This window comes from Simochromis diagramma, unplaced genomic scaffold (assembly GCF_900408965.1).
Source record: "Simochromis diagramma unplaced genomic scaffold, fSimDia1.1 OVJJ01000501.1, whole genome shotgun sequence".
Taxonomy (NCBI): Eukaryota; Metazoa; Chordata; class Actinopteri; order Cichliformes; family Cichlidae; genus Simochromis; species Simochromis diagramma.
Genome location: NW_024387320.1, coordinates 1,157,146 through 1,182,332, shown reverse-complemented (window position 1 = coordinate 1,182,332; position 25,187 = coordinate 1,157,146). Strand labels below are relative to the sequence as shown.

Here is a 25,187-nt window from a genome sequence, read left to right as displayed (position 1 = left end):
AGATGGATGGTCTCAGCCAGTGTCAGCGAGGTGACAGCTGGCTGGCCTGGCCTCTCCTGGCCAAGGATCTGGATTCTATCCTCTGACAGCTCCTGATGGGTGACACGTCCACCGTCCCCCCCCAAACCCACCCATGTGCTTGCTTCATGGAAACTCACAGTTTACTGGAGAAATCGGTGACGTCTCCCAGCATGCTTTAATGAAATGTAAATGATATGAGCCACACCCCGGTGAGACGACGCCTGAACTCTTAAGTGCTCTTAAGGAAGTAGCCACCCTACTGATGATTGACTAATTAGGGCTTTTTCAGCGGCAGTAAAACAAGTTTTACACAGGAAAAGAGTAATAGCTGTTCCACTCCAAACTGAAGTTAAGACAACAGGTCAGACTTCAGACTGCAAAGCAATAAGAACTTATGTACCGTGTCAAAAACCTCATTAGGTAAGCTGCGCACATCATCGCAAAATCTCATGAAAGTCATAATTTAGACTAATCCAGTGCTACTCTTTTTACTTCACACAACACCCGGCTCTCCCTCCTGCCTCTTCTGTTCTCTCACTCTCAGCCTTAAGTGGCCTCAGTATCACAGTCCTCTCATTTGAGAGGCTGGCAGTGTAAGCTGCAACGACCGGAGGAGTGCTGCTGTAACCGGGGAGGGTGTGCAGGATCTTTATAATGTGAGTGTGTGTGTGTGTGTGTCTGTGTGTGAGTCATTACATTCAGCTTCCATTCGGCAGGCTGCAGGCTTCGGCAGGACAGAGATGGCTATGCTAAACCAAGCCTGTGTTAATGAGACAGCTCTGCAGGGATGAGAAGAACACACACAGAGCAAGTTTGAAGACGTCTTCTGGCCTCCCAAAGGTAATTCCCTTAAATGAAAAGCAGATTGCATGCGAGTCATTGTTGCACCGAGGGGGTGAGGATGAATGGTGACGGGGTTGTATTTCAACACACCTCCCCACGGTCTTATGACGGGCCTGAGATGAGTGGAGGCAGAGGTACCTTGTTCAGACACACCCTGCCGATGCTCTCCTTACCCAATTATCCTTGACTAGAATGACTTGTGTAACACTGGCTGTGTCACGCAGCTTTAGAATGGATTCTTTATCCTATCAAGGCCTTTTCATTTTTCAGATTAGGAGGCGCTCTTGCTTCCAACCAAGGACGCCAACAGGACTGAAGTACTCCACATCTGGGAGACATTAGGAACACATGGAAGAGGCTCATTTAAGGCTCTTGTTAGCTCACCTGGTGCTTTAAGTAGGACCATTAATATTGAGCTACTTAAAATATGAACAACCCTCTCTCCTCATGTCTGTTCGATGAGAAATCCTCAGTGTCCCTCAGTGTGCACCAGCATGTCAATTCCAGGCTTGCATCTCACTATCAAAGTGGCTCAAGCTGTGATTTGGAGCTAATGGGCTTTCCAGATGTTCTCCCTTGTATTTCATTGAATCCAACACCTCTACAGGCCACTGTCCAGCCATAAATCACAGGGTGCATGCTGCATGAGAAGAATGAGAGGATGTGGCTTGATGCATAAGTTACATGCTCGATTCATGAGCTCATTGCGAATATCTTCAGAACCCGAGCAGAACAATTAGCTGTTACCTTAACCCCAGAGGCCACAAAGTCTCTTAAAGGGCTTTGCTATCCCCTTTATAAGCTCTGAAGGCCCAGCTCAAAGCCACAGGGACAGCAGAGCTTTATATGAATGATTTGGTTTTATGTGGTATTCTTGGATGACAGTCCACCACGAGTCACTGTTCAGTGTTAGCAACAATTCACGGCTTTATTTGGTTCTGCAAGGGAGCTTCAGGTCCAAGTGTCTCCGATTGGTTGGGTTGAACAGATGTCTGATAAAATGTTCTTCTCCCATCTATCCAGTGTAAATGTGCGGTGGTGGTTGTTATTAATCTCTGTAAAGCATCAGGCAATGTTTTCATTCCAACCGCTGAGCCAGAGCGAGGTTCCAGCAAGAATTACATCCATATCAATATTCAAAATGCTGGCTGAATTGAGCATTTAATCGCAAACACTCATGCATCCATTGTCCAGGTAATTAAATTATCTAATGGGCTATTTTTTTGTCCTCCGTAGCCAACATTATCCAACGAGAATCTCAACCCTGAGCTACGCTGAGGTTTTATTGCACAGACCCCTCGCTGATCCGAACTTTTCTGAATCCATACACAGAACAAATCACACAAATCTATGATGGTTATATTTCACTCCGAGTTTTCTCTCCAAGTGAGATTTGGTTACTGAGGCCTTTGGGAAATCATGCCATTTTAAATCTTTCTCCTTCCTGAAAGAATGTCACCTCCAACCCACTTTTTAAGCTTTTATAAATGACCACTGGCACGTCTAAAGTCTTTTAATATGCAATCCATCTGTTTTTTGCCTCATATACGGGAAATGAGCCGATCCATAATCTGTACCTGCGCTGGCGAGGTCATCCGACGCGGTGACGAGAATGACTGATCTGGTGTTAAGGTTTATCTTTCTATGAGATTTTCGCTTGGCTTTGATAGCTGAGAGGAATGATTCAATCAATGGAAAAAAAAGGTGGGGGAGGAAAGAGATGTTTGTTTCCACTGATCCACTTCTCACATGGTATTAGACATTTCCCAAATAGCTCCCCACCCATCATATGTAATGGTGTGTGAATGTCAAGTCTTGTTTAACTGAGTGAGCATTTTCACACGTATGTTTTAACCTCTGTACGGTAAAAGAACCTCTAAATCATATTGGGTTTTTTATTATCAACTCTTATTAATAACAATTCTGTATATAAATTTCTTTTTGGCAAAACCTGCGATGATATAGTGATGTGTGAGCTCCGTCCACTAAGCACTTAAGCTGTAATGAGTATCAAAAGCAGCTCCAGGTCTCCATAGTGACACCTCGAAGCTTGGCACTGTTGTCCCCAGAGAGCTGTGTGCCAATAATAAAGCCCAGAGCGGCTGCGCTGACTGTCAAAAGATCATCCTGTTATTTATTCTGTACAAATTACTTGCATATGTTCACCACCGCCTTGCCCTCAAGGTTAAAGCTCTCATCCGAGCCCAAGGAGGGATGAGAGAGCACAGTTGGCAGAGTGATAGATCTACTCTCAGCTGCAGCCGCTAAATGTTATTTCTCGTTTCCCATCCACACCTCGAAGCAAAGTCCAGGCACCGGCATAAATGAGTTCCACAGATATCCCTGTGAAATTTTGGCTCATTCTCGGCCTGTTTGCGATCACACCTTTAGATTCCGATTAAAGTCAGATCAGAAGTAACTCGAGAGAACACCTTCACACGGCAAATAATTACCGTCAATGTCATTTGCCTCAGTGTGATAGGAAGTGGGGGAAGTGACGAACTCTGGTTTTTCAATATCAAAGGAGAGGTTTTGGTTATGGGGATCACTGTGTGTGATGAGGGAGGGGGTGGCTGATAAATTAGGAAACTAAGTGGAGGAAGTAGTCCTGTGGTTCTACAAGGCAGCTGGAGATGGAAATCTGGATGCCATGTCCCCAGGTTTGCACAGGTCAGGCTGCTTTGTGGTTGGTACAGACACTAGACAGACTAACATTAGGCCCTTCTCAGCAGAAGACAAAAGTTGCAACAGCCATTCACATTCATCACAGGCCTCATAAATGTCAGCAAAGGAACTGCTGCAGACATGACATGCAAAGGTGAATATAAACAAAAATAGGTCATAACCTGGATTCCATTACAGTACATAGTGTGGCGTCCTGCCCCAGCTTCCATTCGGGCTCTGCTGTTGCTCCACTTGCGTAACGTTGGCTAAAATGGAAGATCTATTTGTAACAGCCCTTTAATATATTATGCAAAGGTCATATGTAGGAAATAAATCAAAATCTTAGCTTTGCTTTGGCACCAGTTCAGGTAACGAAGTCAAAGACACCTTTGAACAATAGCACAGACGCTGAACCAGCAATAGCAAACACAGTTTTATTTCACTTCCGAGTTGTGTTCCAGGAAATTTTATGGCATTTCAGGTCACTGGCACTGTTTGTTAGAGAACTTTTCATATTTAATAAAAATATATTGATAGCAAAAGCCATTAATAAAAAAATGGAGCACATTCGTCTCTTAAAGTCTGGGCTGTTCCACTGGGAATAGTATATCCACGTGTTCCTTTCCTTGACATTCTCCCTCACTTTTTAACAAGCTGGCAGCAGCACGTAAAGCCCTCCTCGTCTAGAACAAGGTTAATGCAACTCTTCTGATCAAATTCTCAGAGGAATTCTCCTGATCCAAATGTAAATCCGACTGCAAGAAAAGTAAATTAAAAAGTAATCTTCATATCATGTATGGAGGCTTCAATTCCTAAAACCAGTCTGGATACAGACTAATCAGTTATACTTGTTTTTATATGAGCCAGTTATCCTCTAAATGGATCCTAATTCATATTCCACTGTATCAGGTGTCAGAAAATCCTTACTTTTCTTTTGTTCTTTCATGTTTCAAAACTCATTTCCTCATTGTAACACGATTGCTTTCCTGACTAGGACGTACCGATTAAAATAAACACTTTGATGGGTCGCTTTTGTTTTGAAATATGGATCTATTACAAATGGGCTCCTGACAAATAAACACATGCCTGGCTTCCCTAGAGGCTGAGACGGGCTCAGATGGAAAACAATGCCATAGCGATCATAAAAGAGAATAGAAAATCCTCTGCATGTCATGCGCTCTTACCATATCCATCAGCTTGAACGAGCTGTTTTAGAAAGGGTGGACAAAATATACACATCCCTGGATTTGACAAGGAATTATTCTAACCTCCACTGGAGAATAAATCCACCCTCTCCTAATCCTGTGGTAACTGCTGCTCACATGACATACCTCATACCCGCTGAAGTATTTTACAGATTCTTTCTTGTTTTGCAACATGTCATGCTTTGAGAATCTGTGTCCATATAATTTCATTGTAAAGTCAACAGATTGTGGTTTTAATCCCAACATTCCACAGCATTGTGGTGCTGTCTCCCTCTCTGTTTTAAGCGATGAAGGAGGAGATGGCACGGTAGTTGTTTTATTAGTATCATGGATGGATGACCAAACAGGCATACGTCTGTTTGAAGTGGCACTTGAAGCTTCTTGTTGGAAAGTCAATCAAATGAAGACAAACAAGGGAAAAACATGGAAAATGACCAAAAAAGAGAATGGAACAAAGACATGAAAAATTGCCACAATAGCAGCAAAACAATAATGCTGCTATTTATAAAATATAGTTCAGCATTGCCAAGAACTGGGGCTTACAATTTAAATTTTCCTACCCTTTTGTTAATTTTACAAATATACTCTTTTCTAGAACCTTGCTTCAGTCTGGGGACCCTGATTGAAAATTTTCTACCCGTCACTGGTCTCCTTTAGAAAAACATGTGTTTGGTGCTGTTTTAAGCGGTGATTGCATGCAGCTTGATGTCCAGAATCCATGACCCTGAGCAAAGCTCTAGTCATTTGAATCAGAGCTTTCACTGGAATCTGCTGCAGTCACAGAGGAGCTGGACTCAACTCACCTCTTCTTTTCCTTGGACTTAACAATAAGTATGTGCCAAGGGACAAATATGTTTTTTTTTTTTCTTTTACTGCAAATCTTGGATATGATTTTTTTGTGCAAATTTAAAGTTGGTTTCATTAACTCATCACAGGGATGGATGTCATGATCATTTTGAAGCTATTAGTTATTCCATTAGACTTTTTTCTTTTCCCAGGGTGGAATACTTGTACAGTATACAAGTAGATCTTCAGTGACTTAAAATCTTCTCTAATCCAGACAGGGTTCAAACACATCCACTAATAGCAGGTAAAATGTCCCTTAGCAAGTTGCACCTCAACCAGATGCTTTTAGTAGCCGTGAACAAACTTCTGAATATTTGATCACTCTTTGATATTAGCCTGTTTTATGCATTCCAAAACCTGTTTTGAGTTTTGAGTGTTTGGCATCACTGTCCTGTTGGAACACCCAACTCTGTTCAAGTTTCAGCTTTTTAGCTGTTGAAGAATTTGGAGATAGCCCCACTTCTTCATTATTCCATCCTCTTTGCGTACCAGTCCCACAGGCAGGGAATCAGACCCGGGGCATGATGGTACCACCATCATGTTTTACAGCATTCTCAGGTATGAAAGTCTCACTTTTACTCATCCAACAAACCTTTTGTCATTGTAGCCATATAGCTCAATATTTGTTTCATTTATGGCCTCATCTATTTCATCTATGTGGGCAGCAGGGGATTCTTTCTTGGTCAGCACCGTCTTAGTCCACAGCAATGTCACTGGTGACAGCGATGCTGGTGTTCCAGCAGTTTCCAGTTCATGGCAGGCTTGAGCTTTGGGGTTTCTGGGTTTTTCCTGAACATCCGATTTCCTCTTAGTTTGTGTCTTCTTGGAAAAGTGGTACCTTGGAAAAGTGGTGACCTATCTAAATAACCTTCCTTTCCTATTGTTCTGATTATTGGTCAATTCAATGAATGCTACAAAATAAATTAGTTTTGTATTAAAGAAAGAAACTACCAGTTGTAGTCAATCATGATCAATAATGAGAAGTTAATAGGCCTTGGCCTTGCCAAATTGAACATTTTTGTAGATCCTTCAGCATCACTTATTAAAACATTTATATGAGGGTATGTATATATTTGAGTCTGTATGTATACTTTTGATCCAGTGTGGATCAGAGAAAATTCCCTCAAAAAATTCAAACCTGTGCACCCAGTTTGTGTTTTTAATGCCATTAAAGGTGTATGCTGTACAATCATCCCACACTGGAAAGACAGCAGTTCAAAGAAATCATTAAAAGCCCCAAATTACCATGAGATGTTTGCCCACGATGAGCGGATGTAAACTCTGGCCACTACTATACCTGCTTCCTTCATTTCTCGCTCTCTCTCTCTTTGTATTTGTACTAAAAAATTGTGGACACCTACTGTTACAAAGCTATAGCTGTAAAGTGAAACAGTGCATGGTGCTTTTGGTTTATTCACACACTGGCTCACTGTAATTATTTTTGCCTTCACCCTTTAGTAGACTGTAAATGCATTCATCTCTGTGACATAACACAGAAATCATGTCTGTCAAAAACAACAACACAGTGTCACTTCAGGCATGCCCTTTTGCAGGAGTCCAAGGCTCAGATCAGCTGCATTGCATGCTTCTTCTTCAGTATATTGTACAGGCGTCATAGCACAGGCCCCTCTGCCCTCATAAACACATCCAGAAGGGAGTGATTATTTCTCAAGATGTGGAGATCGAGGACTTGCCAGTTCATGCCTCTTTATGAGTGTTTTGCCATGAAGGCTTATTCCGTCTCCCAACGCTTTTGTTCCTCTTGTTAGAAGAGATGCTTATCCCATTTACTCTGTGGGCCATGTGTCTCTTTCACCTTGAGCTACAGCAACTGAACCGACAGAAATGACACTGTGGGTTTCAGAGCTTGTGTCTCCCTCTAATGAAACGCACCATATCAAGTGTCCGCTAATTAGTAACAGTATTGCAGGTCGTAAAACATGCCATCTCCTCTAATCAGCAGTGACACCATCGTGCCCACATTCTCTCATGTTGCAACATCGGGAATGCATTTTCATCTCATGTGGTGCTTCTCAGCCATGTTCATGCATTTTTGAGGAGACCAATTTGTCCTCAGATTGTGAAATTCGAAGATGTAATAAATCAGAACATTTTAGCTGTGATATAATAAGTGGCTGAAGCGTGGGCTTTGGAGAATGATTAAAAAATGTGCTCAGTCACAAGAACGATTTTTCTTCTTTTTTCTTTTCTTGGAGGAGAACTCCAAACTCTAAATTCCAAGAAGCAAGTTTGTCATTATCACGCTAAGATAAGGCTTGATGAAATGTCTTACTTCATTTTCTCCTTTTCATATCTAGATTTAATGATAAAATCGAATTGTTCTGATGCTTTCTACCCAGCTCAAATAAAATGTATTATGTTTTATGATGCATTTTTTCCTCCATGCGCACACCTCTGATTTAAATTGTATTCTAGTGGGGAAAACGAGAATTTGCACAGCTGCAATTCCACGACAACTCTGCTGATGAAGATCTTGTATGATTTACATCTCCAGAACAGTTCCAAAAAAGACCTTGTGGTGATTATTTTCTGGGGGGGAAAGGAGGAAATATGTTGTGAAAATAATAGAATGATTTCATAAACAGGAGGCAAAAAAATGTAAAAGAAGTCCAATTCATTATGTCTCTTTATTTTATTTTGTTCGTCAGCATGACTTGCTTTACTGTAATATAGTCTCTGTGGTGTGTGCAATGCAATCTGTGCTCTCTGGAGTCAGTGAGACTGAATAATGAAATCATCCCTACTCCTCAAAGACCTACTCATCTCCCTGAATACCTGTCATTTTAATTATAATACTACTGACTCTTTTGCCAGACCTATATGAGCAGAATCAGTCACACACAATTGGACTTGGCAAATGTTTATTGTGCCAAATACTAAATGGGACCCTGGGGATATTATGTTTCATATCACTTTGTCTCTAACTTCAAAACTGCAGCTGGTAGTCAAGTGACATTTTTCACTGATCTTACTTGTCATGCTAGGCTAAGGCACAGGCACAGTGAGAGAAAAAAAGACCATTAAAAAATAAAATATCTACAGAAGTCATCAGTTAAAATCTGCAGACAAACTATACATAATGGCGAAAAAAGGAAAAGTTAGATGACAGAAATGTGAGAAGTTTATTTAGCAGCACGCTGTTTGACTCTTGGCCGTACGACAGAGCTTTTATTATTCTGCTGCGTCCCAGTACTCCTCAAACAAACCCACTTAATTAAATCCTCGAATGAAAATGTGTTTGTGAAAAGAAAAGAGATATTCCATGCAGAAAACACTTCTGCAGACAATTCATGGCCCCTTGTTTTCCCAACGAGGGCTTCTTTCACTCCAACCCAGATTGTGTCTGTGTTTGTTGGCTTATAAGTCGGTGGATTTATTTCCAACTGACTTTTTTTTTTTTTTCCTTCTACTTTTCAGAATCTCGCTAGACTGTGGTGTATTTTTATATCGCTGCAAGCTGACAGTCATAGACCCAATTTAATACGAGCGATTAAAATATGCAAGACACCCAGTATTTTGCACGTGACAATGTGCTGGGATTTTACTGGACTAATAAGGCATCTTTTTTTAGGTCAGGAGATGTTTTCTTGGAAAGACAGTCTTGATTTGTTGGCAGCTCATATTTTGAGGATGGTTGGTTAATGGTTTGAGTGCTGTGATACTGAAATTTGTAATTTTACCTCTGATAATGTTTTTCTGAGATTGCTTGGGATGAAATGATAAACAGTGTTTGATCGTTATCTGTTTTAACACCAATATTTTGCAGGACACCTGCTGAATAATAATATATCTGATTTCTTTTGAACATTATTTTATCTGTTTCAGTTTGAAATTAGATTACACAAGTATGCTTAAGAGACAGCTTGCAAATTCCAGTATATGTTTTTGTCTGGTGTAAGTTCTAAAAATACAGTATTGTGTAAAAGTCTTGAGCAACCCCTCATTTAAAAAAAAATATTTTGCTAGAAAATGGGAAGCAAGTGCAGTGTTTCACTGAAATGTGGCCAAACATACATGGAAATACGGTATTTAAGGCAAAAGTTTGCACAATTCTAAAGAGCTTGAAAGTCAATATTTGGTATGACCAGCTTTATTCTTCAACACAGCCCGAACTCTCTTAGGCAAGCTTTCTTGTCATTTCTTTAAATAGCCTTCAGAAATAGTTCTCTCGGGTCTTTGAAGGGCATTTCAAAGCTTTACTTTGAATGCTGGCTGCCTTGTGTTAGATTTTCTTTCAAGATGACCCCACACTACTTCAACAATAATAATAATAATAGTGTTTGGTCCAGGCTCTGATAGTGTTATATTGTGTGTTTTTTGATCCAGGTATGCTTTTCCTGCATTTGAAGTGTGTTTGGGATCATTGTCATGCTGGAAAATGAAGTTATTGCCAATGAGACCCTTTCCAGTGGTATTGCAGGGTGGATCAAAATGTGATCCTACTTCTCTGTGTTCATAATAACATTAATTTTGACAAAGTCCCCAACTCTGGTTGAAATCCAGTCCGAAACCATGAATGTAAGCACTCAATGTTGTACCTCTTTCCTGACCTCCAAACATTCCCCCTCCAAAAGAACTGTTTTGACTGATTTTCTGTCCAGTTCTTGTGTAATTTGGCATACCTCAGCATCCCCTCTGAGATCATGTCTAATGAGTCTTCAGCAAACAGTAGATGGATGGGCTGAAGAACTTAAATAGTCCAGGTCCTGTACGACTACTTTGATATAGATGTTTTATTTTTAGGAATACAAATTTTCTTGTTTAGCTTCCTCTGATTTTTTTGAGGACACATTGCACAACATGTTGAGATATGCAAAATCTTTAGCTAATAGCTCTTTGGGACTCGTGATACTGGTACAAAAGTACTATCCTGCTCAAACTGTGTAATCTATGGCATTTTTAGAAGCAAAATATAAAGAAATTCGGGGTGGCTCAAGACTTTTGCACAGTAATGTACACCCACCAAGAAAAGAAAGTGTGGTGCTAAAATGACATCTAACCTCAGGGGGATAGCATTAAATGTTACATCCTGTCACGCTGTCATTAGCACAGGCGTCTTGTCATGGGTATATGTGCTTCCTTCTGCACTGTGCTATGGTTGGCTGGTGTAGTTTGATAGCCTACATTAAACCACCAGCAACAAGGTTTGTGGATTTCTTTTATTTGTTTGGTTGTTTTCTTTTGCTGGTTTATGCATGTAAATCTTGATCAAATCTTGCAAAGCTTAATAACTGAGAAACTCACACCACATTCATCCGTAGATGTATAAATAGCACCACAGGCAAGAAGAAAAATATGTATCTTTTGGATGCCATCAAATGCTAATACAGGTTGTTACAATTTGTTAAAGCTATTCCTCCTGTGTTATAACAGTGGAGATTTGTTCCAAACCACAGATTGAATCATGAATAATGCGGCTTTTTTTGTGTGCGGATGGTTCATGGTAAGAGATATTTTTGGCGCAGGGAGTCCATGGCAGTTTGTGCTGTGGAGGGAACATGCATGATCTGATTGACTTGACTGGGAATCAGAGACCAAGAGTGCATTAGCAGTAGAGACATGGCGCCAAAGGAAACACCTTTAACATGAATTGCATGTTTCAGCCGTTGCAGCATTATAGTCACTTTTAATCTAAGCTCTGCTAGAAAAAAACAACAAAGCATTGTGTCTTGTGAAATTCAGTAAATTGAATGATACATGTTTTTCTGGGGATATTTATGTGGTGAAATAATAAGATGATGGGTAATTTGTCTTTTTTAAAAAAAAAAATTTATCCTGCACATTTAGATTTGCCTTCAGAGGCCAAATACCTTCTGTTAGGTGGAGCCCACTGGAGCGGAGAGCAGGAATGTGGAGAGGGATGGTAGCTCTAAAGTGTGTTTACTGTAATGAGAAGCAGACAGAAGGAACTCTGAGCTGCTATTGTTGTGCACAGGTTTGCTTTGGATTCCCGTCTCACCCTTAGGCTACAAAGCCATGAATATTTAAATAGGAAAGGGACTTCCTCTAAGCATCAATCAAAACCCCATCTATTCAATTACTGGCTTCAGATCTGAGATGCTCAACCAGCAGCTTCTGATGAGAAGAAATTTTGCCCGTGGCAATGCCCGTGAATATTCCAACCATGTGGACGATCAGTCAATTAAAAACAGCCTCTCAATGGCTGGCAGACTTTCAAGAGTGAAAAGTTGCTGGATATTTATTCAGTGACACTGAGCTTGGAAGAAAGTTTAAGTCCATTGAATAAGGATCAGAATACAGAGGAATAATCCCAATAAGGAAATATAACCCCCGTTGTCTTGCGAAAAAAAAACTGTAGGCGGTATGAAACATCTAATTCAATATTTTTTCATGAACTATGTTGAATAGGCTCAAATTCAAAGGCACTTTGTCTCCAAGCACATTTCAGCCATGATAAATACTGAGGGCTAGCAGTGTTTCTTTTTTATTCGAAAAGTTCAATTGAAACTGTTTTCATGCGTGCCTGCGTGGGTGTGTGTGGATACAGAGAAAGGAGATGAAATCAGATACACAAATAACAATGTAAAAAAAATGATGATGATAGTGATGAGAAAGGAAAACAACAGCTTTGGACACCTGTTCAAAGGCGTTCTGTCAGGCCTCCACCATGAGAAAAAGATGAGTCACGCTGGCAGAGGATCAGTTGGTCGGAGGTGTGTCATTTATAGCGGCCCGACATCTCTGTCAGTGAGCAATTGCACAATGCTCCCACAATCTTTTTTAACCACAACAACAACTGGCTCTGCCTGCTGAGAAGCTGTGCTTGACACAAACCTATCCTCTGTTAACAAGAGCCAGGCACATCAGCCAGAGTGCTGTTCTTGGCAGTCAGCGCCGGTCGTCTATGAAAGACAGATCGTGCAGCGAGAGGCCAGAGGACTGGGATTTTTACAGCAACCACGGCAGTGCTTGGTTAACATCATGTTTACGTTGTGTATTATCTTTAGAAATTGTTACTTCCTCATCTTTATTCATACTAATTGGGTTAATCAAAGATCACAGCGTTGTATCCTGTAACAAATGGCTGTTTTGGTTTTATAGGAATGAGAACGCCAGACTTTGCCAACACAGCAGTGGGACCAATGACCAGAGGAACATTGCACTAAACACACTGATCAAAGCCATAGTTAAACATCTTGGGAATACGCCTGCCCGCTTTGTTGTCAAGAGCTAAATAGAAGGATCAATGCAACTATATGTAAAGCAAAAGAAAGGAGATATTAATCCTAACATAGCATAAAAAGTGATAGCGAGGTTAAAAGCTAGCCAAGGTAGCTAGCAACAGAGCTAATATATCAATGCTAAGCTCATTAATCATCATATCTTTTCTTATTGTTTCTTACTATTTCCAGGCTTTCAGTCGGTTTCTTCTAAGCAAGAAGGCAAATACTGAAGAGCTTCTGATGTTTTGCAAAGTAAGTAAATACATTTAAAGTATAATCGGCTACACTTTGCTTTGAAATTCTGCAGTTTCTTCACTGGTTATTTTCCCACGAATGGGAATGAGCGTATTCATTATCAGACATTACACTGACTTCGTTGCAGGGTAATATTTTCACTTTCATGTGATATTAATTGAAATGTTATGCAGAAACCCACTAAAAAGATGATGGTAAAAGATTGTCAGAGTTGAAAAGAATCTGCAACGCATTAAGAGCCTCGCTCCGAGGAGCAGATGAAAGGCGCTGCCCTTATATTAAAAGAACTTCTGGGGAGGTGAAGGATTCTCCTCAGGAGAAATCAGAAACACTCTTTTCCCACTGGCTCACTGACAGTAACTCACCAGGCTGTCAATCCATTTTAATCAAATTACTGTGATGTTTCAAATGGTCTATTTGAAAAGTGGAATGACATAAGGAGATTGCTAAACTCACATTATGGAGGCTGTTTCCAATCAGATCTGCACAATATTTCATTGTCTTTGGAGCTTTGCTTTTAAGGGCTATGAGTATGAGAAGAGATGAGCGCAGAGACGAACTGTGCTCAGCGAGATCTTTGGCAATATCATCCAATCCCAGATGTGAGAGGAGGGAGTGATGGTAAACATGGCACAAATTATATGGAGCAGTAAATTATTTATGAATTGAAAGAAGGAACATGTTTGTTTTCTTTAGCACGTATGAATGACAACCGCAGCGTGTTCATGTGTGAACTGCGGGTCAAACTCCAGGGACGATCCATGTGGTTTTGCAAGAGTCGTATCTTTGAGGTGTTTCGCCAGATGATTCGGCTTGAGTTATGTTGAGTAGGATAATATGGAATCAAAAAAATCGAGCTCTAAAATAACACGTGAGTGTGTTCCAGGCTGCACACATTAATATAAGAGTCCTGGAGTAAAGTGAGCTTGGAAAACATGCCGTAGGGTTTCGTTATAAGCGATGAAAAGCAGATCGTCCCAAAAAGTATCAGCTAAGTAGCTGATAATGTCATTTATCCCAAAGGTGGGACGTGGTTAACAGGCACTTACCATCAAAGCGTGGAAAAAGAGAGATCATCCCTTGTTAAGCTGTGCGGTGAAAACCTTCCTAACATGTACACCATATGTTTTTTTGCCCCTCTTGAGCGTCATAAACGTGTTGCAGGCTGCGCAGGCACAGCGTCCTGACAGTGAATCACAGAACTCCCTCAGCTCACCTAAATCTTAGCTCCACTCAACACCTCAGCACAAACGGAACTGTTTATGTTGCAAACAGGCTTGAAAAAGCACACGTGTAATGGTGCATTTAGACAAGGGATTTACGACCAGGACGTCAGCAATATTCCAGATCCGCCCAGCGCAGGTTGAAGACAGTCTGTGCCAGATATTTCCATCGAAGTCACCAACAAAGGCTTCTTTGCTATGACAATGAAGCTTTTGTAGATATATCAGCCTGAGCTGCTCACCACTGTCCTCGCCCTCTGAGGCAAACAAGTGCCTCCGAAGCTTGCTGAGGTGCAGGAAATGGTCAGTCTTAACTGGGGTTGTAAACTGAAGAAATGAAAGCACTGGGTGTTGCTTGCATGCCTTGTTAATGAGTTTATGAAGGTTTCACAAGTTTTAGCTAACAGTGTAATTCATCATTCATATCTTTACTTGTTTAGGGAAAATAAGGCCAATGTTTGGGCAAACTTGATAGTTTATTGGAAAGTTTAGTGACAGGACTTGTAAACAATTACACATGTAGAGTTTATGGATTAATAGAGGGTAAGCAACTAATAAAAAATGTTTTATCTAATCAACAAAAGATTTCTATTACATTTAAGCTGCTCCCTTATACACAGTAGGTTGCCACAGCAGGTAGCTCAGTATGTTTAAACTGGGAGGTTTTTATGCCAGATGCCCTTCCTGACACAACCCCCACAGGGATTTGAGTCTCCTTCCAGAGACAAACTGGTGATCTTTTGCCTGCTAGGCAACTGTGCAAACCACAACACTATGGTCTATTATAAGTAAAGAGATTAAAATAAAGTGGGCCTTTTGCTAAAAGGACTATAAAACTTAAGAGACCTTTGATAAAAGATTCTATGCTGAAACGTGTTTATTGTTTATTCATTAAGTATTAAAATGTTTATGAAGCAATTAGTCAAGCATGTTTTATAAATGTCTCATAAAGAGTGAAAGAAAATTACAAAATTAAAAATACATGACCTATTAGGTTGAGGAGAACATAAATTACTATTTTGTATATTGAGACATGCTGACTTATAGCTTTATACTTTAGACTGTATATTTTTAACAGCCTTATTCTTTTTTTTCTGGTCTGTATGTAAAAGTTTACTGACCAATGTTGACGTGTTAAGTTCACCAGGTGGAGTATCTGTCTGTCTGTCTGTCTGTCTGTCTTTGGGATATGCCAAAAGATGACAACGACGGTGGAGCAGAAGAGCGTTTGACTTTCACCAGCGAGCCCCTCTGTTTGACATCGTGTTTTCTTAATGAGAGCCAGCTGCCCCCAACATCAGCATTCTCCTTCATACCAGCATGAAAAAACATGAAAGTTAGAACTTTAAACATGTCCAGATTCCTTTGTACGCCACGGGCAGTATTAGCCTGCTCGTCAGCATTACAATCAATGGTGCCTGTGATCATCAAGGGTGGAAATGAGCGCTTAGCCTTGGAGCACACGCACAGGATGAAATACTGCACATTCATTATGTAAACAATCTGGTTTGCTGAGCCATGTGCAAGGTTTTTTCCCGGTGTACTGACACCGACATCTTCATAGACAATAAAAATGAAATAAAATAACTAAATAAATAAATAAATTTCCAGGTGCTAATTAATATGCTGTTCTCAGAGGTTTAAAAGCTTTTGCTTCTATGACCAGTCACTGCAGATATAATTTGTTCTATTAAAATCTGTTTCATGCTCCCTTTTCAGTCTCATGCTGCTTTTATGACTTAATCAGGGGGGAAAAAATTAATAGAATTGGTGACAAATATGTCAGTGCTACTATCACAAAGAGTTGGCCACTGATAGCTGCTAACTCCTTGTGGCATCAGCAAGGTGCTGTAAACTTTCCTTTGAGATCTTAGTCCATATTGACATGACAGCATCACACAGTTGCTGCACATTTTTTGGCTGCACATCCATGATGCAGATCTCTAGCTAGAACTTTCATATCAACCAGTTTGAGTTTATTTGAACTTTGTGATGCCACACGATGTGTAATTTTACCAGAAGCAGCGGTCATTAAGAGGTCCACATGGTCAGTACCAATACTCAGGTTGGCTGTTATGTTGGAAAGGGACCCAGATGCTAGGCAGGATGAACTCATGCTGACCCTGGCAATGTTTTTCCGGTCTTCCATGTCCAATGTTGGTAAGCCTGTGCAAATTCTAGAGATAATGTACTGTTCTCAGCTAACAGGGGTGGCACCTGGTGTGGTCTTCAGGCGCTGAAGCCCATCGGCCTCAATGTTAGACACGTTGTGCATTCAGAGATGCTTTTCTGTGTACCTTGCTTTCAATGAGTGGTTATTTGACTTACTGTTGCCTTTCTATACACTCAAAGCAGTCTGGACATTCTTCTTTGACCTCTGTCACCAACAAGGTCTTTTCACCTGCAGCTTACTGGACATTTTCTGTAAACCCTAAAGATGGTTTTGTGGGAAAATCCCACCAGATCAGCAGTTTCTGAAATACTCCAGTAAGCCCATCTGGCACCAACAACCATAACATGTTCAAAGTCCCTTAAATCACCTTTCTTCCCCATTCTGATATTTGCTTTGAACTTCAGCAGGTCATCTTGACCATGTCTACATGCCAACATTGATGGAATTGCTGGCATGCGACTGGCTGATTAGATAGTTGCATTAACAAGCAGTTGAACAGGTGTCCCTAATCAAGTGGCCAGTGAATCTATCTTGATGTATATTGAATGAGATTTTCGAAGAAGAAATATTTCCTTAGCTGGAATAAATGCAGCTTTCCTTGAAGAAGATGTCTGCTTGGCATATGTTGCTCCAAACCTGTATCAATGGTGGTTCACAGATGTGCAAGTTACTCATGCTGTGTTCACTAATGCACCCCGTACCATCACAAATTCTAGCTTTTGAAATGTGTGCTGATAACAACCTGGGTGGTGTCTTTTGTCATTTGCTTTAAAAACATGGTGTCCATGATTTCTTAAAGAAAAAGAAAGAAAGAAAGAAAGAAAGAAAGAAAGAAAGAAAGAAAGAAAGAAAGACCAGAGGATATTTTTTGCATAGAAAGGTTCTGACTTCCATTTGTGGATGTGGTGAAAACGATGTTCACATGACAGATGTGTTTCTGAGGTCATGTAGTGATTTACAGTGATAGAACTGGGTTTCTTTTTATACTAAAGCACCATCTGTGAGTTTAAAGACTATTGCTGTTCAGATTTGTTTCTTGCACTTAGGGAATTCTTGATTCTCTGAATCTTTTAACCATACCGTGCACCTCAAACGAGAAATCTTCACTTTTCCATTGGCAATCATTATTTTTAATAGGCTTGGACCTCATCTTTGCTTCTGAAAACCTCTTGCTCCCTGGGACTCTTTTTTTTTAAATATATATCAGGTTGTTTTGCTAATTAACCGTATTAGCTGTGAGATGTTCCACCAGGTTTTTGTTTTGTGTCTTTTTTTGCTATTTTGAAATGCGTTTCATTAAAAACTTAACACTTAAACTAAAAATGATGACCTTAAGAAAGAAGTAAATAGATTTATAAATACCTGTTTCAACAGTTTATATATTGTCTTTGCGTTATTTTCATTTCATTCACCTTTTCTTTACATTTTAATTAGCTTTTCAATATTTTGGTTTTATTTTTTCTAAAAAGAGGCAAATGAAATGTGTTGATTTTAATGTGTGAACCACCCCCTCAAAACATATTTTCACTGCTCTTTTGTTCTGTCACCCGAGTTTATTTTGAGACATTGAAGACACAGAGGCACTGAAGCGCAGTGTTTAGACTACAAGTGATGTCTGTCATAATTTCTTCTTTTACTGTAACGCACTTTGAAGAGCACATGTGCTCTATTGTTAACACCTTTGGATCGTTTGTATGTGTGTCTCTCTGTGCCCGCCTTGTCTTTGTGGCAACCCAGTGGGAAAAGTGGAGGAAGCTCTGCCCCCCAACAATATCTGTTTCAACATCCTCTGTGTGGATTCCCTCTGAACTCAACCCCTGACCCTTTCCTTGTCCTCAAGCCTGGGTCCTGCCCTCACACTGCCGTCCATCCTCCTGGGTACGGCTGACCTGTGAACTGCGCTTCGCCTCTGAGGCGACCCTACACAAAGGCTTCATAGGAGAAAAGAAGACAAGACAGAAAGTTTCCCCTCTTTGCTAGTCATGCCTGGGGGTGTATTATATGGTGAAAAGCTGACACCAGCCATTGATCCCAATTTAAAATGTCAGCTGTTGTAATTTGAGTTATTACCTTTAAATATATCATCATATAGCAAAGTTAGCTTTAGTGCGAGCTCCCTTAGCGCAGGATTGGCCACAGTGTATTGATGATTGCATAGCAAACTTCCTAACTTCATTAATTAGGAATGGGTCACTTGGGTCAGTATGTGTTTATTCTCAGGAAGGCGCATCAAGGGGATTAGCACTAATCAGGAGGGATTTTAAACAGCTCTTACCCAGATGGATGATACTCTTGCTTGATCTCTTCACTTTGTACGCCTGCAGAGAATGATGTTTGGTTTGGAAATAAGCATCTAGATAACGATTCTTCTGGTTTTCTTTGTAAACACAAACATATCGGACCTCTCGCTTACCTTTGACCCAAACTGCAAAGAACCAGATTTTCTGAGTGTCCATAATTTTATGCCCATAGATGATAGAGATGATAGACATGTGATTTACGCGGCGTGTTAATTTATTGTCAGGATCATCGGTTCACACTTCAGATTTATATTTCATATTTTAATATCTCTATATTGTAGTCTTGTGTTACCTCAATCAGTAGTATAATCAGATTGTAAGATACATTGTGATGTACTGCTATACTTTGATGGCCCCTGATGGCTGCTGTCTTTATCATATATTACGTCATCATGTTGCCTAGCAACCGCCTAGCAATGGGCTAAAATGACCAACATGTAACATTTATGCACCTATAACATCTTATAAAAACGTTGTATAATTTTTGTTTCAGTATATCTATCTCATATTGTGCAGTAGTATTTGTAATATGTAGTGTCTCTGTGTGTGTGTATGTGTCACAATGTCCACACTTACATGTATGTGGACATATTGTGATTTAGTAAATGTATCAGGGTTAAGAAAGAGTGTGCGGGGGTTATACTTAAATTGTTGTGGATCATTTTTACTACCTCCAGAAGAATACATTAAATTATGTAGTTACTACCATAATTAAAATAACAGGTCAGTGATAGTGATGTAATTTAATCTGTTCACAAATCTTTTTCTAGCAGTCCAACATACTGTATCTCTGCTGCAAATACCACCAAATGACCCTAAATCAACATCTTTCTGCCAAAGTGTCGACAAATATGAACATTTCACTGTTGAGGCTATTGGAGAGCTTTTGCATTGTTTCACAACTGATAGCACAGAAGTACCTCACAATAAAAACAGTTCTGCACCTTTGTACAACCCCAGCTCAACAAATTAAATCCAAAATATACTGTGAAGAAGCATTTTCCAGGCACTGAATCCAGGAAATCAAGTTCCCTGTAGAGCCGCAGAGGAAAAGAAAAAAAGGGAGGGAGAAAAATATTGTCTGTCTGTCTTTGGATGTGGCAGTTTTGCTTCAGTGTCCTGCTGCCTTTTAATCACAGAACAGACATGCTTTTCACTTTGTCCACCTTTAAAGAACAGGGAAAGAAGACCGTGGCTGTCAACAGTGTTGTAGCCCTGGTGTTTGTATAGTGTGTGGCATGCATGTTCTCCGATCTGGATATGTGTTCTGGTCTTCATTAGACTCAGACTGAACATCTTTGTGGCCTGACAGAGAGATCCTTTCATGTGTCCCCTGCCTGGTCCCACTCACCAGAGCCTAACCAGAAACATGCCACTGCCCAGGGCAAGGTCAGATTTCTCACCATACCACAGCATTAAAGCAACATTGCTTTTCCTAATAGAGGGGGAAAACACTCTGGTTATTTTTCATCAGTCTCACAGACAATATATTCCATCTCATCATATTGATGGAGTAGCAGCACAAAAGTCCAGGTGGAAGTAATCTGGAGGGAGCGCTTGTCTCTGCTCGATGATCTCACTGACCCGAAACTCGCATGAGAGCGAAATTTGGAGCTTTCAAATTGTTCAGGTTACGATCGGTGTGATCTCAAAAGGGAAAGTGAAGTCCATCAATTTTATTTTTTTTGCCTCATACTTCAAAGTCACGCTAGGATTGTACCTATCATCTAAAACTAAATTCCATCCATCCTTTAGGGAGTAGTGTTACAGTCGCTCTGTCAAGTATCGTGGAATGACCCATAAAAGCTGCTTAGATCGATAAATAGCGATGCATGGCTCATTGCAATGTTAATCTGCAGAACGGGTGCCGAGAGGTCAGAGGAAATGTGTGGGAGAAACAGCCTATCTTTGTGCTCCTCTGAAAGGACTCACTGTGATATTCTCAATCCTATTAAAAAAAAAGTCCCTAATGTCAACCAGAAGATGGGCAAATATTTAACTCCGTGGGATTATCCACAGAGGCAAATGAATATAACTGTTTTCAGAAATGTGTTTACATTTGAAAGCAGTATTTCCCTGCCTGATTTTTACAATAAAGATGCAATGTCATGCAAAGTGTATGAGCCCTCGTTGGCCTTTTACCATCAGAGACAAAGCTTTGGTACTAACGACCGGCCTATTATTTAGTTGTTGCATTTTTTTTCCCCATTTCTTTTATGTCCTCTGAGACTTGGACATCTTGCAACATGCCTCAAAGGAGGCTGGAGGCCCTATTGTTTTGAGGTTTTCACACTTGAGGGCCATGGTATTTTGTGTGTGTAGAGAGAGACTGTGACAGCCTGAAAGAGAGAGAGGCTGGGCTGGCTCGCACAGAAAGGAGCCTTCGCTAAACACTGGCCCGGCTCCTAGAAAAGAGAGAGGGATTAGTGTGCACAGACCAAGAAACTAATCTCCTTCGACATAATAGAACTGTACATAAACAACATCCCTGAGAAGTGAGCGGTGAAGCACTGACTGACTGAAGAGGCCGAACGTGTGAACACAGGGGCTCGGAATAAATTGCTGTTTGCTGTGGAAAATGATGATGAGAATCGACTTCCATCCAGAGATTTGAACATCTGGACGGCATCATCCCTTTACAAACCCGCACTTAGAAAAACAAGCACAAGCAAACACAAATATGCAAACACCGCAACCCCTTTATACAGACACAAGCTCTCCAGTGTATAATAGCCACATTTGCATTAATAAGCTCGCGTTTGCGATAACAATTAATCACACTGATTAATTGCAACAGCAAATTTGGGAATCTAAGCTGCCAGTAGCAGCCTTGAAAGAAGACACTAACTGTCCATTTATCACATTCAAACGTGCAGCCTGAAGGCGTGCACAACTCATAAGGTTGTGTTTTACCAGTCGACACTGAGTATATATAAAAGATGAATGAAGCCGCAATACGTGTTTTAAAATAAGTCACTTTTTTATTGTTTTTTTCAAGAACAGAGTCCTAGAGAACAGGGCACATACTTCCTTAAAGGACTATTTATATATTAATAGAAAAGTGTGTTTAAAATGCTTTGAATTGTTGAGTACTGTCACCTCAAAGGGAGAAGATCCTGGGTTTGAATCCAGGGTTGAGCCTTTCTGAGGTTCTAAGCAGGTATTCCAGTTTCCTCTCAAAGACACACATCGTTTAGGTTGATTGGTGTTTCTGGATTGGCTGTAGCTGTAAATGTCTGTCTGTCTCTTTCTGTTAGCTCTGTAACTGTCTAGCATGCACCCTGTCTCTGTCCCTCCAACAGATTGTATGAGTTTCAGAAATATAATAACAGAACATGATACAGAGTCCAATTAGCCTGCATTTAATTTTTTGTACACATTTCTGGGGGTTGTTTTTTTTTTAGTCTGATTTTTATAACGGGAACAACATAACTGATGAGAAGTTGCTCTTTTCCAAACCATCACATTTTACATGTCAAACACATCCTGTGGTTTGAATGTTTTGAGTCTCTGTGAAAAGGACATTAAGGAGACTGAACCACCATCTAGTGAAGATGCACTTAATGCAATAATGGCTCATTGGAAGTTTAAAAAGTGAGAAATCACTGAGACTAATTTGAGTAGAATACAATGCATGCCTCCAGGCCTGGAAAGATATGATAAAATGCATTTTTTTTTAACTTAAAGTACTTCTACACACTTTAACTATTAAACACCGTTTAGCATTTAGGATTATCGAAAATTCACTCACAAGGCTTTCATCCAACATACACAAATAACTCAGCATGAGGTTTTCACACGCACTCAGAAATCACACCCTCCATGCGTGTACAGTACATTAGGCTCAACTGTGTCGCACGCTTTAATTTCTTGTAAACATTCTCACTTCTCATTTTATGACGGTGAAAGGCTGCTGAGCAGAAGAGGCGTTTAACGCTTTTCAAACACACAAGAGCTCAGAGAAGCAGCGTATTATGTTGACCAACCTCGGCAATGGCAAATTCACTCAGGCTGAGCTGCTGAGCTAGATGACCTGTTTATTTAGACTTAGAGAGCACGTGTCTCAGGCTCCTGGACCGATCAGTGAATATGTTGTACACAGAGCCTGCCACGATGGAGTTTACAGCCAAAATAAGCAACAGTAATTGCCAAATACTCGAGTATTGGAAGGGGAAGCAGGTCTATTTACTTCTCTTAGCAGCTTCAATTAAAGCAAACAGCAGAGAGGGCACAGGTTAAGGATTATTTTATTACTTAGCAGTTTGTACAGTTTCTACCATGGAAAAATAACATGTAACATAAGACCGTATTTACATTTCCATTTTTACAAAATGTCTTTACAAGATTTTTCTTTTTTTTGCCAGTTCCCAAAAAAAAAAAAAAAAAAAAAAAAAGGAAAAATGAGGCTAAAACACACAAAACATACACATTCACACACATCCAAACCAAACTTTGTAATACACACATAAATAAATATAGACATTCACTGACTGTCACGACAAATATTTCTACAGCCAAGAACATGTACAATTCATCATTTCCACACAAGTTATAATTTCATTAATAAACATTACATATTACTTCCAATATAATTCTTTGTTAATCTGTTAATGAAATATTGCTAACATATTGAAAAGAGGTAACACAGACATTTCATGCCAACAGAATGCTAACGGCTGTCATGCAAAACCATTACAAGCTTTCAATTTGAAGCAAGTAAATCATTTACAGTTCTAAAATCAAATGTACTACATGCAACATACTACGCGAAATATTCTGGGTTAGACAACGATGACTTTAGTTACATTGACCATCAGTACTGACTGTGTGCCAAAGAGCCTCTTTAACTGATAACACAAAATAAATACTTTAATTTCTACTTTTCTTTCTTCATTAATTGTTTTACATTTATTGCATTTCCTATCGAATATTCCATCATCTTCAAACATGTTTCCAAATTATTTTGTTTATTTCAACCGTGTAATAGCCAAATCTAAATCAGTCATTGTTGTCTACAATGACTGCTTCATCACCAATTCTGGGGTTCCTGGATCTAGTTTTACTTATTACATGAACTCCTTATGGGATAAGTTGGGGAGCTGTGTACTAACCAACGCGGAATATGAGACCTCAAAATATAAATTTCACTCTATAGATAAACCCCTTCCGGTTACTTGGAAGTCAAGAGAGAGGGGTTATGAAGGAATGGCTGACGTGTTGTGGAGCCTGGAGGAGATAGACCCATATTTCACAAGAAGGGGGGGTCAGTTCATGGTCTGGTGCGCTGTGTTTCTGTTTGGTTCCACACATTCCTTCTTTGACAGACAGGAGCAGAGAGCCACTGGTACTTCTTCCTACTGGGTTTGCCTCGACTTCAAACTCAGTGTCTCTCTACCGACGGCTTCTGGTGATGAGAGTGGTGCTGCCGCAGCCTTGGTCCTTCAAAAAACACACAGATTCAAAGAACTGTCAGATACGACTTCAGATTGAATCACTTTGAATTGGTTTTTCAGGGAGTAGCAATGCGCTTCTTTTTGCCACTTGTATGAAACCTGGTGTTTTAACATATGTAATGTAATTACTGTTCAGTAATATTAAAGCTGCTAATCACCTATAGTTTCAAATTTTTTTGATGTTTCGGCAGGTCAGCCTTTAGCCACCTTGATTTTCCTAGATGAGCACTGAGGCTTGGTGCCTCTCTGAATTGCTTTGACGGTTGTAACTCTGCTGGCTGCTTGGTGGTTTATTGAAGGCGCATAAAAGGCTGATCTTGCACATGCCCTAAGAAGGACAGGGATTTGTGCTGGCACGTCCCTATATGTACAGTTTAACATTGTGTTGTTTACTTAATTTTCTTTTTATTTGTTTGCTTTTTTTTCGGTAAATGCTCTTTTTTATATAATTGATTTGACTGATTGATAATTTTGTTCTGATATTGAAGCCGATTATTGAGAATCATGTAGTTTTACTTATATTGGTACTGACTACTACATTTCTGATATAGTGGCATTCCTACAATAAAAAATAAAAGTTGAAGATTAATGTGACTTTTCAATAATACTATTATCTTAAACTCTTGTGGCCATAGCATTTATGATGGGAAAACCTGATATTATAACAGCCCTAATAATGAGATGTGTATATGTGTATATTACACCTACATTGCTTTTCATGTAGCTATGACAACGCCACTGTTGACATAACACCTTAACATTTACATTTTACTTTCAGTAACAGCAAAAACATGCTGATTTACACAATCAGCAGAGGAAAATAGGTAGATTCATTACTTCACATTATATTAGGCATTAATACCATATATAGTCATATATTTACTGCAAAGACAAAACATAACTGTTTAGCGCCATGGTTTAAGCAGCTACAAATAGAAGATCTACAGTATGCTATTAGGACTGAACAGTAACAGACACCAAACAAAAGAGTCTCAATAT

At 39.9% G+C, this 25,187-nt stretch overlaps 1 protein-coding gene and 1 long non-coding RNA gene across 2 annotated transcripts in view; one reads left to right on the top strand and one right to left on the bottom strand.

The window, feature by feature from the left end:
* The first annotated feature begins 250 nt into the window (after positions 1-250).
* Positions 251-21,567, top strand: LOC120717470. The gene is made up of 3 exons (XR_005692207.1): positions 251-861; positions 12,974-13,036; positions 15,402-21,567. It is a non-coding gene; the product is annotated as an uncharacterized LOC120717470 (long non-coding RNA).
* Positions 21,568-22,964: 1,397 nt separating this feature from the next.
* Positions 22,965-25,187, bottom strand: part of LOC120717469 (anosmin-1) — a 41,255-nt gene continuing 39,032 nt past the window's right edge. The window contains exon 14 of the mRNA XM_040005495.1: positions 22,965-24,174. Coding sequence (XP_039861429.1) covers positions 24,116-24,174 — 59 coding nt within the window. The 3' untranslated portion in view covers positions 22,965-24,115. The remainder of the gene's footprint in view (positions 24,175-25,187) is intronic.